General features: G+C 35.7%; 1 protein-coding gene across 2 annotated transcripts in view; it reads left to right on the top strand.

Moving 5' to 3' along the window:
* The window catches only part of DENND1B (DENN domain containing 1B), a 151,272-nt gene that overhangs the window by 95,039 nt on the left and 40,972 nt on the right, over nt 1–15,261 (top strand). For both annotated transcript variants that reach the window (XM_071436022.1, XM_071436023.1), the window contains 3 exons: nt 4,784–4,829; nt 6,343–6,444; nt 14,244–14,369. In XM_071436022.1, the coding sequence (XP_071292123.1) occupies nt 4,784–4,829; nt 6,343–6,444; nt 14,244–14,369 (274 nt within the window). The remainder of the gene's footprint in view (nt 1–4,783; nt 4,830–6,342; nt 6,445–14,243; nt 14,370–15,261) is intronic.

The raw sequence follows: 15,261 nt of genomic DNA, 5'->3' as shown, positions 1-15,261 counted from the left end.
CATCCCTAGAGATTTTCACTTTACCTAGACTCTCTGGGTCTGTTATGGAAAATGAACCATTTCAAGCCATTCTAGAGATTAGGAATTATTATTATATATAAAACCTGAGACCCAGCCAGATACTTAACTAAGCAGAGCTAGGTCTGTGTTTTCTTCATAGAAGTAAATTATGCTTATGTGTTTGCTGAGCTTTACGTTGTTGGTTTTGGTTTCGGTTTTTCCCCCCTCAAACCTACGAATGTATTGCTGTTCTACTGAACTCCATCTAGTCTAATGAACTTTTGTTTTCAAACAAATCCTCACTATGTTTCCTTAAGTGTCTTTGATAGTTTTTCCTGAAGTTCACAATATTTGTCCATGGTATATATTTTTTCTGTGGTAGTTCTTACAATTCATGTGTATATTATTTGTTTTTTTAAAAAAGAAAACAAATGTTTTTCTCCAACTCCTCCTTTTACTTACAAGTACAGCTAAGCCTTTTATGTTTAATGATAGTCTTCTTTTGAAGAAACTCTGTCCTAATTGTTTCCCCTCCTGCCTTTGATAAAATATACCAGGATGGGGTAGAACTTGTGTGTGTTTTAGTTTTACTTGAGCTTACTGCCAGAACCTTTGTGATTTTTCATATATTCCAAAAATGCTGTTCTCAGAAGGCAGATCAACACCTTTATGCAAGCTGTACCCTCTAGAGTGCATCCTGAATATGAGATTTTTTTTTTATTTCCCCTTCTAAGCTCACATATGTTTGCAGAAATAACAATATTAGATGCTGTACACAGCTCCATGTGATGATGACAATAGTTGGGATTCTAGGTCACTGTGGTATGACCTGAGAATTTTTTTTACTCATTAAAAAGGAGCATAGAGTTTCTTAAACTTGTAAAATTTGTTTATATGCCTTATTCTTTTTCACAGTAGTGCAATAGGATGGAGTAAAAAGTTCCCCTGTTTTAGAGATGTTCAAAAGGAAACATAAAGTTCATGAAAAGAAATGCACAACTGATGAATTTATCACAGTAATTCAGACCTTTTGACTCAGATTTTTGTGCATTTACGTTTCTCTTTCTGTTCATCTGAATGGTTCTTTTGTGAGACAGGTTGGAAAAATGTAATAAAAACACATAAATGACTTAGCTTTCTTCATGTTCTGATGTATTAACAGTAAATAAATGTTCTCCTCATAGGTATATAATATAGCAAGTTAAAAAACCTTGATGAATTCTTAAGGTCAAAGTTTGTAGTAGGCCTGACGTAGTTTGCAGTCCAACAGGATTACGCCAATTTAAAATTGATAAAAGAATTCAAAAGTTATTTTGCATACTTCTCTTTTTTATGTCATTTTTATAAGCAAATTTCATTTTATAAAAGTGCCATTTTAGCTCAACGTGCCTAGAAATTTCATTGTCACTGTTTCACTTGGACTTCTTGGAATGTCTCCTATGAAGTCTCATTTTCTTAGTGTTGTCCTGAAATGGCATTCAAATATATGAAGTAGGGGAATATCAGTTGAATAATTTGTTCATTCTGTGGAAGTAAGGCTTTTTTTAAACAAAGATAAAGTTCATTTAAATCTATTAATTTAAAGATAGGCCTCATTCTGTAACCTTTTTTTTTTTTTGCACATCAATCATATAGCATATTTTGAGAGAAATCCACTTTTTTTTTTCTATTAGTTGGACTAAGAATCTTCATGTCATCAAGATAAAGGATGCAATTCTGTGGGGTTAGACTTTGATAAATTACATTAAGTGCCTAAGTGGTACATTTTGTAAGCAAGAAAAGAGAAAAATGTATCTTTGAGGAAAACAAGGCTATATTAAAATTATTTCAATTCTTTCACTTGCCTTTTTAATTAAAAAATCTATTAATTTCTATCCTGCTGCCTGATTTACAGGCTGGATTTAGACCTAATATAAGAGATGATGCTGGAGTAGCCCAAAGCAGAGGGTCAGTGTGGACTGCACCACCCTGAGGAGTGGCAGGCTGTGAGTGCCAGGCTCCAGGGGAGAGCACAGGGTCTGTTCATGGCTTCAGGAGGGGCTTTGTGCCTCCATGAGCTTAGCTCAGCCTGGAGTGCCCTTATGGGAGCTCCACTGTGAGAACTGGAGTGACCATCCAAAAAAGGAGATGTCAGAAATGTATTTTTCTAGAAGGTAGCAAAATATAGGCTGAGAAAGTAATACTCATTGTAGGTGCAGAAAAAAATCCACTGTGCAGTTCATAAAAAATTGAGTTTTATATTATGTTGTAAAAAATTGATTTCTCTTCTACATTTAAGTAAGTAAAAGGAGACTGTTGCACTCAGTGGAGTGGGTGGCTGGTTTTCAAGAAAACTGTTACAAAAATTAAGTTTGAACATTGATACAGTAATTATATTTGAAGAAAATTAGTTTTTGTGAAGAAGAAAACTAATTTAATGAAATTTCTGTCTAATATCTTGGCAAACTGAATCACCAATATTAGAATATATGCCAGTTTTGTCTGTGGATGATAAAGCATCTGTTATACTGGTGCTCTGTTGAGAATGTAATGCAATCAGAAAATTCAAGTTGCAATTGCAATAGGTCTTTATGAGATCTTTAACTCTTCTGAGTTAGGATATACATACGTCTGTTTTCGTGAGAATGGGACAATTATTTTCCAATTAACTTGGATGTTTTGCATAACGTAGTAATTATTTTGGGCACTGATACCACTGATTGATATTTTTGGTGATAACATGCATAAGCAAGATAAAACACTATAGCAGCTCCCAGTAGTATCATAGTAAGCATTTTCATGTGCATATTACAGTCCTCTGCTGCTAAGGCTTCAGAATCCAGCAGTAATAAAATGACTTTTTGCTGAAAACAATTAAATTGACTTTCCATGCCTGCAGTTTTTATTTCATCCATTTTCAAGATGTGCTTTGTAGCTTTATTCTGTTAACTTCAAAATTGAAATGATGTAGCTGTTGCTTTGTTCTGTAGAGAAAAGAGCTACATGCTTCCCTTTTTAATGGCAGATTTATTAATGGAGCAAATCATCAGCTATCTTAAGTCAGCACAGGCGTGGTGAAGCTAGTGGCACAGTGTTGATGTATGAGAAAACAAGTGTGCATAAAATCCATACATGACATAGCACTTGTTTTCACTGTAGTTTTGCCTGTTCACATTATTTGTAGCACTGAGATATCCTGATAGGAGGAACCTGAGGATCTGTTTTGCTGCATATTCTGCAGCAGAATTCTCAGTAACATGTCTGCCATCATCATTCTTAGTGGCTTGGTTAAATATGTTACATAGTACAAATCATTCTTTAATCTATAGAATGGTTTAAAGCTGTTTAAATCCTCTCTGAATATATATGGGTGTCTGCTCTGGAGTGACACTCGTTTACAACTCCATGTAATTTGTGTTTAGTTCACAAAGACATAGGGATTAGCCTGGATGAAGTCATCAGGAAGTGCTAAATTTTGTCAGTATTGGGCTAAGAAAAAGATGTGTGGAAAAATAGAGGCCTCTTTTCTTTTTTGGAAGCCCCATTGCCTAGAAACCTTAAGCCATGATAGTTTGCAATTGCAGCAAACCTATATTTTGATATCATAGACAACATGAAATCTTGTTTGGGCCTCAGTCAGTCTGAGCTTTTGGTTTTGTTTGTTGGTTTTTGTTTGGATTTTTTTTTTTCATTGATCCTCTCCTGTGGGACATTGTTAATGAGAGCAATTGGCTAATCCATAGGGTGTACAGATTTTTCTAAAATGGGCTGTAGTTGTAGGCAGGTGAGAATTGCTTTTTCTGGTCCCAGAGGTGGGACCGAATGGATGAGACCACATGAACTGATGCAGTGAAACCTTGCCCCATCCTTGGGAAGTCAATCACCAATCAGTCAGTGCCACTGGCTCAGATCTGTGATCAGATTATTGCCATGAGAGAAATTACTCTGAGTTGTGTACCCTCGTATGTTATCTTGCCTTCCATTATTTTTCAGGGATTATTTTTATTTAGTTTTTTTTCCTCTGTGGTCTGTTAGTGATTCCTTTCCCACTGAGTTGCCTAAACCAGCCTGTCAATTGCTCACTTCTCTGAGAGTGAATATTGTCAGTAATCTCACAGTACCCAAAAGTCTCATGGTGATTGTTGAGGTTTTTTCCTTCAGTGCTGGACACTGAGTATATTCTCGGTCAGATGTTGGCAGAACAGAAGATTGTAGGTAACCATGATAAATAAGCCTAATTCAGTTTCTTGTTTGCATACTGCAGGTCTTTCTGCAGCAGCTTTGTTCTACTTGGAGAATATGGTTCTACTTGGAGAATATGGTTCCTTGTCTTAGGGAAATTGGAAAGGAGAATTGGAAGGAGATTATCTTGAGTTAAATAGGATATTATACAGCTTCCAAAGGCTTGCCAAGGGAGGGTTCAAAACCAAAACTGGTGGTAATGATGTTTGTGTCGCACTGTGGTGATGGTAACCAAGACCATGTCCTCCAGCTGGTGTTTTAAAACCAGCCCAATTTGGGAACATCTGCTGGGTTAGCTCAGTGTGGTCAGTTATTGGAAGTAGGTCTGGAGGTGCCTCCTTGCTCATGCCTCATAGTTTGCAGCAGTATCCTTTATTTGGTCGTCATCCTCACTGCAGAGTAAAACAAAATTTTCCTTGTCTAGTAAATATTCCTATAACAACTGTATTCATTTAATACTGTCTTAAACAGTGACTGTCTACTAGGGTCTTATGTGCCAAGATTTAAAATATTCCATTAGTGTTATACTTAAAACTTGATGTTTTCCACTCCTTTCCTTCAGTGCACCGATGCCTTATCTAATTGGCGTCCACTTAAGCTTGATAGAGGTAAGTTTACTGTCCTCTTCAGTGTACTGGGAAGCATGAGGTGTGTGTGCCATAAAAAAATTGTAATGGAAATGTTTTAGAAAAAATCCCTGTATTTTAGCATGCAGAATTACAAAATTTATGCTTCATATGCTTTGCTAAGTAAAAAATGTCACACATTGAAATCTTACTTTTTAAGTATTTTAGGAAGACATGTAGCTCTACATCATGATTTTCTCTGTCTTATTAATAGCTCAGTGGTAGCTATTTTCCTGCGTTTTGGCACTTTAGTATCAGATTTCCCCAATAATGAGGAAAAATTTATTTTTCAGGAACAGGCAAAATTTATTTTGGAGTCACCGTCACTCAGATTTCGGCATTACTGTGATTTCCCAGATAATTTATGTTCCTGTCCCTCTGAAAACTTGAATCTAACCTACATCCCATAACATTTCTACCTATTAATTTAGAAATTGGTATTTTTTGCCAAAAAACAAGAGGTGGCTTTTACAGATTTGAACATTAAGCAACGCAGCAGAACTCAGCTGACTGGTACATTATAGCTGGGTAAGAAATAGTTTTGCCTTTTTCCATAACCATTTGATTATGCTGTGGAGCCTACATGTGCCATCTGATTATCATGCAGAGTAGATAATTGATTTGGGAACATTATTTGATTTGCACTTCTGCTAAAGCAGTTTCTAAGGATCAATTCACATCTGCTAAGGTGATGGGGTGGGTTCTTCCCTGAGCCACCAGCACTTCTGTTTTTCCAAAAAAAAGCCTTCTATATCATCTACACTTCTCAACTCCAGGCACAGCCTTCTGTGCTCCCAGATCATTATGACCTGCATGCATCAGTTGTAATATCTTGATTAGGATGCTTTTTCTTATTCAATAAGGAAATAATGGAACTGAAAGATCTGCCCTGAAAAAAGAAGTCAGTTCCTTCAGGAATTATTTCCTGCACTGCATTATTATGTATTATTGTAGGACCATATAGAAAAGAGTTCTGTCTCTTTTTTCTGAAAGGAACAAATTGTTTAATTCTTAGCTGCTAGCCAAGCACACTGATGAAAAAGCATTTTATCCATTTTTCTGTGGTAATAGTAGGCATCCTATGCTTGGTACTTACATTAATCTGCAAATAATTGTACTTTTTTCTGGTTTTCATCTGATTATATGATTAATATCTTATCTGATTTACAAAAATATGAGAGAATGAAATGTTGTTACAAGGTATGTGTAGTTCCAATATGTATTTATCCAATATATTCAACTGCTTCTGTATAAATGCCTTTCAGAGATTATTAATATAACCTTAGTGTTTGAAAAATAGGAAGTATTTTTAAAAGCTACTCTGAATGCTGTATCTAGTTCCCAAATTCAACATCTAAAGCTCCAACTGTTTTTTGCCATTACTGTCCTTTGTATAAAATCATCATTTGTAATTTAGCACAGTATAAGAAAAATGTACTTCAGGAGGACACCGTAGTAAATTGTTTTTCAGTATTTTTTTTTTTCTTCCTAACAGAGAGTAAAAAATAGATCACTGGAGGATGTGGTTTTGCTAAATGTTGACACAAACACTCTAGAAACCCCTTTTAATGACCTGAACAACCTACCTGGTGAAGTGGTGAGTCTTAGACATTTCATTCTTTCTTATATAGGTGCTTGAATTACTCGTAATTATTTTTGCCTCTTTTTGCTAACTGCTGTAAAAGGAATAAGGGGGTGAAAAGCACCTAGTGCAGACCCCTACATTTGAGATTTTTACCTTTTTGACAGCTGAGGAGACGTTGAATGGAACATCATATTCCTTATTGTAAAAGTAGGATCATAATTATAAAGCCAGCTGCATTCATTAGGCAGAGCTGCTTTAAACGCAAGAGTCTCTTCATCTCATCTTAATCATTATATTACAAAGTAGGCATTTCTGTCTGCCTAGTGGCATGTCTTGCAAAAGAACCAGAGAGTTTTTGAAGGCAAAAAGAAGAAGGGGGCCAATTATCGGCTTCTGCTTCCCTGCCACCTGCCAGTGCTTTCCTTTTAATTAATGATCTGATGGCACTGGTCAATATAATAAGAAATGCTTGTACAGTTGGGGTCAGAAAATTCAGGCTTTGATCTTCTTCAACTTTGTGAAACATTTATTTGTTTTTTCTAAATTATTTCAGTTTTATTTTAATCTCTTCTATCCTGCTGAGGGCTGCGTGAATGAAAACCTATACTGTTTGTCATTTGCTTTGGCAGAGCAAAGACTGCTTACTTAGAATTCTATTTGTAAATTAAACTGCAAACCCAGTTTGTCATAAAAGACATCTGATCCTTTTGAAATGACGAAAGCTGTCTTTTGTCTGTAAAGGATGATAAATTAAGTGCCAGTTCTTTCTGGACTTTGATCTTGCAGAGGGTGCCCCCCCGCTTTTTTTTGCTTTTTTTTTTCTTTTTTTATTGCCTATAGGAGAACATACTCTGTGTATCATTTTAAACAGTCACAAAATTCACTTATCTTGTTTTTCCCAGTAGAGCTCTAAAAGAATATAATTGTGAAACCACTGTTTTCATTATTCAATTAAAGATGCACAAGCTGTCACAAATAGTTGTCAAGACAAAGAATTTTATATCAAAATATGAAATCAAAGAGTTACATTTTCTGAAATTGTAAATCATAAAATACCCCTGTCGTAATCAAAGTAATATCCTATGGTGGCATACTGTGTCTTTTGTTACTGTTGATAATTTGTATATATTTAGTACAATAGAAGTCAAACTCTTGATGATAGCATTCGTGACACTGCCCTTTGATTTTAATGATCTAAAAATAAGTCTAAACATTTTTATAGATCATCTGGTCAGTCTTTGGACTCTGTATCAACTGTAGTTCAGAAATGTAAAAGACTATAAAAATTATTATGATGTTCTGTGGTTTACATTAGCATATTTATTATTAAATTTTGTATATTTTTGTGATGTTTTGTGATTTACATATGCATGGATACATGCACAAGCATATATACAGTAACTTTGACTGTACTCTGTCATTTGAGAGTATAACAAGTTAAATAAAGAAAGAGTCATTTCCTGGTGTGTCAGGAGCTTTAACTGGACTTCCACTGAGTGAACAGGGTTGATGTTATAATGTCATGAAGGCCTGCATGTTAAATAATAGCTGGATGTGGAATGGAGAATTAGGCATCATATTCCATGAGATACTGGAGTTACAGCTGGAGGTCCTTTGAACAGCCAAAATGGATCTTTGTGCAATAAGAGGCACTTGTCATGTGTTTTACAGGTGCATATCAAAATGATCTCTAAATAAGCAGGCTAGCATGAAGGAAATAGGGATACAGATCTTCCTACTTCTAGAAGTTTATTTTCTCCCAGAATATATGCATGTTATTACTGCAAATCTTAACGTAGGTTATCCAAGTGTACAGACTAGACTTAAAATATTTTTTCCATATCTAACATAAAAAAAAAAGGCAGTTTCTATGCAAAATTTACTTGCAGAACTTGAGGATTTTATACTGAAGCTTTTAATTTGAATAATCCCATCTCTTACTTCTCTTCAATCTGTAAGGCACTTTAATTAAACATTTTGGTGGAATGCATATACAACTACAGTTGAAAAACCTGGAAACAAAAGGCACAGGGCTGTGTTTGGTTCATAAGGTGACAAAATGCTTGTCCTCCTTTTGCATTCATGAGGGGCAGTTCAGCTGCTGACATCTTGGGGAAAAGTATAAGGCACAGGAGTGTAGAGTCAAAATGGTAAGTCAGGCTTAAAACATTAAAGGGAATGTCAAAGATACATGTGTGAAGCATTTTGACTTATATAGAAAAACCTCATAAGCATACATACAAAAGTAGTAAAACTTCTGATGAAAAAATATAATGAGTACCTCTGAAAGGCATTAAAATAGAATGAAGAACTGAAAATATAAAAGAAGTTATAGTCTTACTGTCCCTTTCAAAAATTGATTCCAGGTTGGTTAACAGCCTAACAAAAGAAATGCAGTATTTTCCAAGTTTTCTAAAACTGTTTCTTTTATCCAGAGGGAACAGAGTAATTATTTTCTTGATCAATAAGCCTGATGATGTCCTCACAGCATAGGTATTTAATGGTTTATCCTTGTATATTCGCTCTGATCGTGAATTTTTTCAGGATAAATTTAAGATTGAAAGAAACATTATTCTATGGCGTTGTCTAATAAACTGTATAATAAATTAACTGAGATTTAAAGGCATTTTTAAATCATTCACTTAAGCATTTAAATTATAGGTACAGGCTAGATGACTTTCCATGCATGTGAACTCTATTATTCTGTCAGACTGACCAGTGGTCTTGACTGTTCAAAGGTCAGTGGTCACAGTTGTCCTGAATTACCAGTCCTTTTTTCATGAGGACCCTCTGCTGCGTTGCATGCTGTAATCTTCTTAATGGCTTCATTCCAATATTCACACATAATATTTTAGATTTATTGACTGTTAGAAATACTACCATGCCAGTAGCAGTTCCGCTACTCCTAAGGTATTTAAAATTGGAAGAATAAATCAGGGCAAGACTTTCAGGAATCCTTTGTTTTCTTGGAAGGGGGAAAGCCCCTCTTTTTTCACTCTTCTGACAAGAAAGCTTGTTTTTAAATTTCATCATTTCACTCTGAATTTGTCTATTATTTTTTAATTAAAAAAAAAAAAGAAAGTAAGGAGCTACTTCTCTGGGAGTAAATTTCCTAATATAATAATACTGAGATCACCACTTTAATAATATAAGGCACTTAGAAGAACATACGTGACCATAGACTGAAATTTATAAATTTTGGGCCTGACCCTGCAATACCTGCTTGCACTTAACTCTGACATAAAGACTTCTCCTTTGCTCAGATGTGAACACTTTCCTAAACAGCTTGCAGAATTGACAGCATCACTTCTAGCAACCAAGTCTCAATGACTTGAAATCATAGACTGAGCAGAACTTTTATAAATATGATCTTCAGAAGACAACAGACTTTATAGTCTTTTAGCTTCTTCTGTGGTGGTTAAATATTGTCAACTGCAAAAGCTACAGAGCTGTTAAAAGATGTGCAGTGTTTGTACTGCCTGCTACCTACACACTGTGATGCAGTACAGAATGTAAACTGGACTTCAGAGATTTAGTTTTGAGATTCCTGAATTTAGAGGATTATAATACCGTAAATTTGGCATATGAACATTACTGTTCTAAAAGTAGCATTTGAGAATTAGGCTGTAATTCATGTAAAAAATTGGTTACTTTATGCAGCGATTACTGGGAGTGCAAATTATTTTGTAAAATACGATGATTAATGGTATTACAAAGAAATTAAAGTCAAAGTATAACAGTGCAATTAAAAAGATTTTTTTTTCAAAATATAAATAGCATAATTTATGATGGTTTTTTCCATCAGAAAGTATACAAAAATATATTTAGAAACTCCGCAGTCAGCAGTGCTTGCACTGTTATGAAATGACTATTTATTGTGAACTTAGAGTTGAGATTCTGTTGAACCTTGAGATAGTTTTAGAAGCTAGCATATGAGATTGAAAAGTACAGCTAGTTTTGAAAACATTTGCATTTAAGTAGCTGTTTTTGTCTAAATGAGGAAATTTTTATTAAATGCTGGAGGTCTCCCTGGGATGCCTAAACCTCTGTGTATAGATAATATTCAAATACACAGAAGCCCTTTACTAGAAATGGTGATTTAAATATCAGACTCTGGTTTGTTTTGAGGTTTTTGTTTTGTTCCTTTTCTCTGTGATCTTCTCTTACTTTCTTGTTTTTGAGAGTGACCTTCTACTTACTTTTGTAGTGGTATCATCTGATGGAGAACAACAAAAAGTAGTTCAAAACATAAGAAGTGTTGCTAATACCAGAGAAATAACTGGATATATTTTTCCAGAGATCTAATAGTCCTTCAGAACTCCAGTGTATGGTTCTGTATTTCTCAGATAACAATCAAATACAACATTATTCTTCTATATGTGTTTAAATTTATATATGATTCTTCTATTCACATGGATATTGAAGAGGTATTAGTCATGTTTTCTGTCTATCAGATATTTAGATTTTAGGAGACCTAGAAAGGATGTATGGGTAACCATTTAAATAAATTCTACTTTTTGCTTCAATGACCAACACAGTGTGTTTCTGCATTTTAGATACACTTAATTACACATCAGTCTCATTTGTATCTTTGAAAAACTATTGTATTGATTTAGACCTTTCTGAAGTTCTGATTGCTCTTCACTGGCAGTTTAGCAGTCCAATGAAGTCACCTTCCTATGAGAAACTGTTGCTAGGAGAAGATAAAAACAGTTTGCTTCTAGTGTAAATTAATAATACAATTTCTGCAGCGGATCACTGGTGTCTTTCAGGAATAAATTTTACCAGCATTCTAACCCCTGCAGTTTGTTTCTTGCAGTTCTTTATTTTTAAACTATGTAAAAGGTTATTTCTGCAAGAGAGATACAAAAGAAAAAAGGTTTAGCGTTCTTAATCATAGTTAGGTAAATGGGTTAAAATATAAAATATGAAATATAAATGAAGAAAAAATTTTGATACAGATGCTGCTTGCTGTTTTTTTGGTTGGTGTCAGAATAGTATAATTTTAAAATAATTTCAAGTGCTATTAATGATGTCACCCAAAGAGGTCTCACATTTCCTTGGTTTGAGGTGCATGGATGTAAGCAATCACAATCCTGCTGTGTACCAGGTCCTTCCAAGGAGATCAGTGCACCCCGTCTCTTACCTGTGCCTGCTATCCTGGCTGTAGTAACTGCATTGTCACTCTGACTTTGATTCACATGTGGAACTGGGAGAATTTGCCATCAGCCTACCCAAGTGTGCCTGGGCTGAGCCCTGACTAAGCACGGTCCTGTTCTTGTGTGTTCACTGGCCTCAGCTTGGAGGATGCCATGGCAGGTCCCAGGGGCACTTTGAGGTCTCCAGCCAGGGTTCTGCTGGGGACAGAACCAGGGGCTGTGCTCACACACAGCTGTGGCTCCCATGATCTCTGCAGACTTCTTCTTGAGAGCACCATGCTCCTGGTTCTTCTGCAGAATAATCTGACAGAGCTCTTCTTGCCTTTAAGCATTGCCCCCTGAGAGAAGCAGGAGTTGGAGGAGCTTTCTTTGAATTCTGGCATTGCCTTTTTGAGGCTCAAACTCTCTCCAGGACAGCACACAAAGATGTGTATTTGTCTAGGGTGCCTGCCTGCAAACTGCCAGCCATTGGAGGGTCTTAATAATGCTGAGCTAATAACACACTAGCAGAGCAGGAGATTGGTTGTTTTCTGCTGTTCTTTTTAGCACATTTTTTGCCTAAAGCATCCTGTTAATCAAATTTGCAGTAGGGTGCTTAGGGTCTGCCTGAACTGAGAAAATTAGAAAATACCTTTTTCATTCATGTTCCTCATTTGGTTGTGTAATCCCTCTGCTCTGCATTATCTTTACCCTCCCTCTTCTCTTAACCTGTCCTATCATCTGCCATAATTTCCCCAGAATCAGAAGGTACAATTTAGAAGAATGTAGATTTAAAAGAGTCTAGAGATTTTTTTATCTTTTCCCTCCCTTACATTTAGAAGATGCTTTTCCCTCCCTTACATTGAGAAGATGCTTTGCCTGTCTTGACAGAGACAAAATTTTAGCGGTGACAGTTCTTGTCGAATTAATGGTATTGCTTTTATTTTAGTCAAATTGTGCTACTGTCTATAGGCAGGTCTTCCTTGTATGCATTTATTTTCCCCGCAATGAAGTCTTATTTTTTACAACTGTAAAATAATTGTACAATACAGAACAAAAGAAAAAAATCAAACCACAAATCCAAGACATGCATTTATTTTTTCAACCTTGAACTTCTTAACCGGTTTTTGTACTTGGACTTGTACTTTTTTTTTTCCTTTTGAGGTGTAAGGCAAGAACGTAAATGAGCCTTGGTGTGTGCTTTCCATGGGCTAAACGAATCAGGCTCAAAACTTTTATCTAGATCTGTGGAGCTTGGATATAAATTGAAAAGATCACAGCTATGGGGAAAAGACCTATACTGTAAAGGCCTTTCTGCATAGATTATGAACATCATAACTCAATAATTTTTTTTTTCCAAACTATAGTTATAATTGGACCCAATGGGGGTCTCTCTCTTTGATCAGATCACAGTAACTGTGACTTTACACTGGAAAATGTCACTACTGTGAAGGTTTATCACCTGTAGAGCTGGTCTTTTCTCTGATGCCATGTTCAGTTCTCATTAGCATTATTCAAAGTTTAGTTGTTAATTAGGTTGACACTTCAATTACAATCATCATCTACAAGAGCAGTCAGGACTGCTTGCATAAAGAAACAAAAAGATGCTCATTCTTGCATATATTTCCAAAAGAATGAAAGCTGTTTTGGTGATAAACTTGTATTTATAATATTTCTTTTAAATAGTAACTCAGAATGTTACTTCATTTAGAGACTTAAATAGTGCTCTGTTGGGGACATGGAAATACAAAGGGATGTAGAAATGTGTATTCTATGTAAGTAGAGGTGACTTATTTTCCAGGTGTCCCTCATGATGGAAATTAGGAGAGTATAGACTGTATCTGTGTATAATTCCACATATCTTGTAATAATTCCAGAATTATATGATTTTCCTCCAAAATATGTTGAAGTAGCAGTCACTTAAATTAAAACTTCCCCCCTTTCTTTTTTTCTTTTTCTCTAATTCTGTCTAACCAGTGGTTGTTATTTGCCAAGTAAAAAACAGAAACCTCCTTTAGAAAGTCAAGCACTATAATCAGAATGGTCTTTTTTTCTTCTAAACTGCAGGCACTTCCTAATTACTGGGTTTTTTTCCTTCCCTTTCACATTTATCTTCAAGGACAATTCTGTAGGCAGTGTTACACCGAATTTACAAAAAACTTTTCTCAACTATTTGTCTGGTAGCAGGTACTCCCATGTTGCATGGTAAATGATATAAGATAGGAATTTGACCTAAAATAAGAGATACTCCTTGGCACTGACTACTAAGTGACCATTAAGAGTCCTTAAAAATAAGCCTTCATAGCTTAAGTAAAACAGATCCAACTGTCTACATTCAAGCAAGCAAATACATATTATGCTGGAACAAAAATCTGCAATGAAGTGACTCACATGCATTTTACTGTAAAATAATTAAGCTTATTTATGTCAAGAGGCCTTGGGAAAAAAAAGAGAGCATAAACCAATCTGCATTAGCACTCTACCATCATCCCCTGCCTTCATTTCAATTAACAGGCCAGCAGGTGCTCCTTGCAGTTAAAAAGATAAGCTATCAAGGAGGAGGATGAATTTTTGGCTGACCTATAGACACCGTGGTTTGCCTGCTGATTGGGTTCATACCTCGCTGTACCAATTTCTGAGGTGTTAATTTAACTGTTCCACTCTGTCACGCAGGTCTCGGCCTTGAAAAATAAACTGAAAAAGCAGTCGACAGCTACGGGCGACGGAGTGGCCAAGGCCTTCCTTCGGGCACAGGCAGCGCTCTTCGGATCCTACAGAGATGCACTGAGATACAAACCAGTAAGATGGCTGCCCTGTTGCTTTTTTCCTTGAATTTATAAGAGGAGGGTCTCATTCTTTCAAGGAAAATGTGAAATGTTTTATGCTGGTCTGGAGTAGTCTGTTTTAAATTTCACTCTGTGCTAAGGAATTGGAAGATACCACCATCTCTCGACAGTGAATTGAGCTGAAAATACTCATCCAAAGTCAGATATTTTCTTATTTGTATCAATTTTGTTCTTTGTTAAGTATAAAATCAGATTTTATTAGTGAAGCTGCTCACACAGAGCTCACATGGTTTAATGTGGTGAAGAACTGAAGGGGCTGTGCCTTTCAGACTCCATCGGTTTTCCAAAGGTTTTGCTGTGCTGGAGGGCAGAAGCTTCTTTCCTGGCAGAAGCCACATATGAGCCAAACCATGTATCTCTCTATTATATACTTACCTTGATTACACTTGGAAGACAGGAGAAATGAAAACCCATTTCATCTCATCAGAACCTCAGAATTTGTATTTTTCACATTTTGCTGGTATTCAGTTGATTAATGTTTTATGAGCTTTCATAATTTCTAAATAATGAGATGATACATATTGAGTTGGAGATAATTAATCAGAAAAATCTTAGAGATTAATTTCATCCATCAGTCTAGATTATTTTTCTTGCAAACTACTGGTAGTGGTTGCTTTGATCAAATGCACTGAGATGACATTGAGTGAATCGAATTCTGAGGATCAGATGTTTGGTTGTCTGATGGATTCAGATAAATTCCAATTTGACAGGAGAAAATCATCCTTACTTGAGGAGTCAAGTTAGTAAAGCTGGTAGGTGTGTGGAGCATGGGTGGGTATTTGTTTGGAGGTAAGAGCACTCTGAGGAGCTATGGTATTCCTTGATGGAAAGGATAGGATAGTTAT

The sequence above is a fragment of the Agelaius tricolor genome, unplaced genomic scaffold (genome assembly GCF_023055355.1).
Source record: "Agelaius tricolor isolate 1412-34295 unplaced genomic scaffold, bAgeTri1.0.p SCAF_11, whole genome shotgun sequence".
NCBI lineage: Eukaryota > Metazoa > Chordata > Aves > Passeriformes > Icteridae > Agelaius > Agelaius tricolor.
Note: the sequence above shows the minus strand (reverse complement) of the source record. Positions and strands in the feature narration are given on the sequence as shown.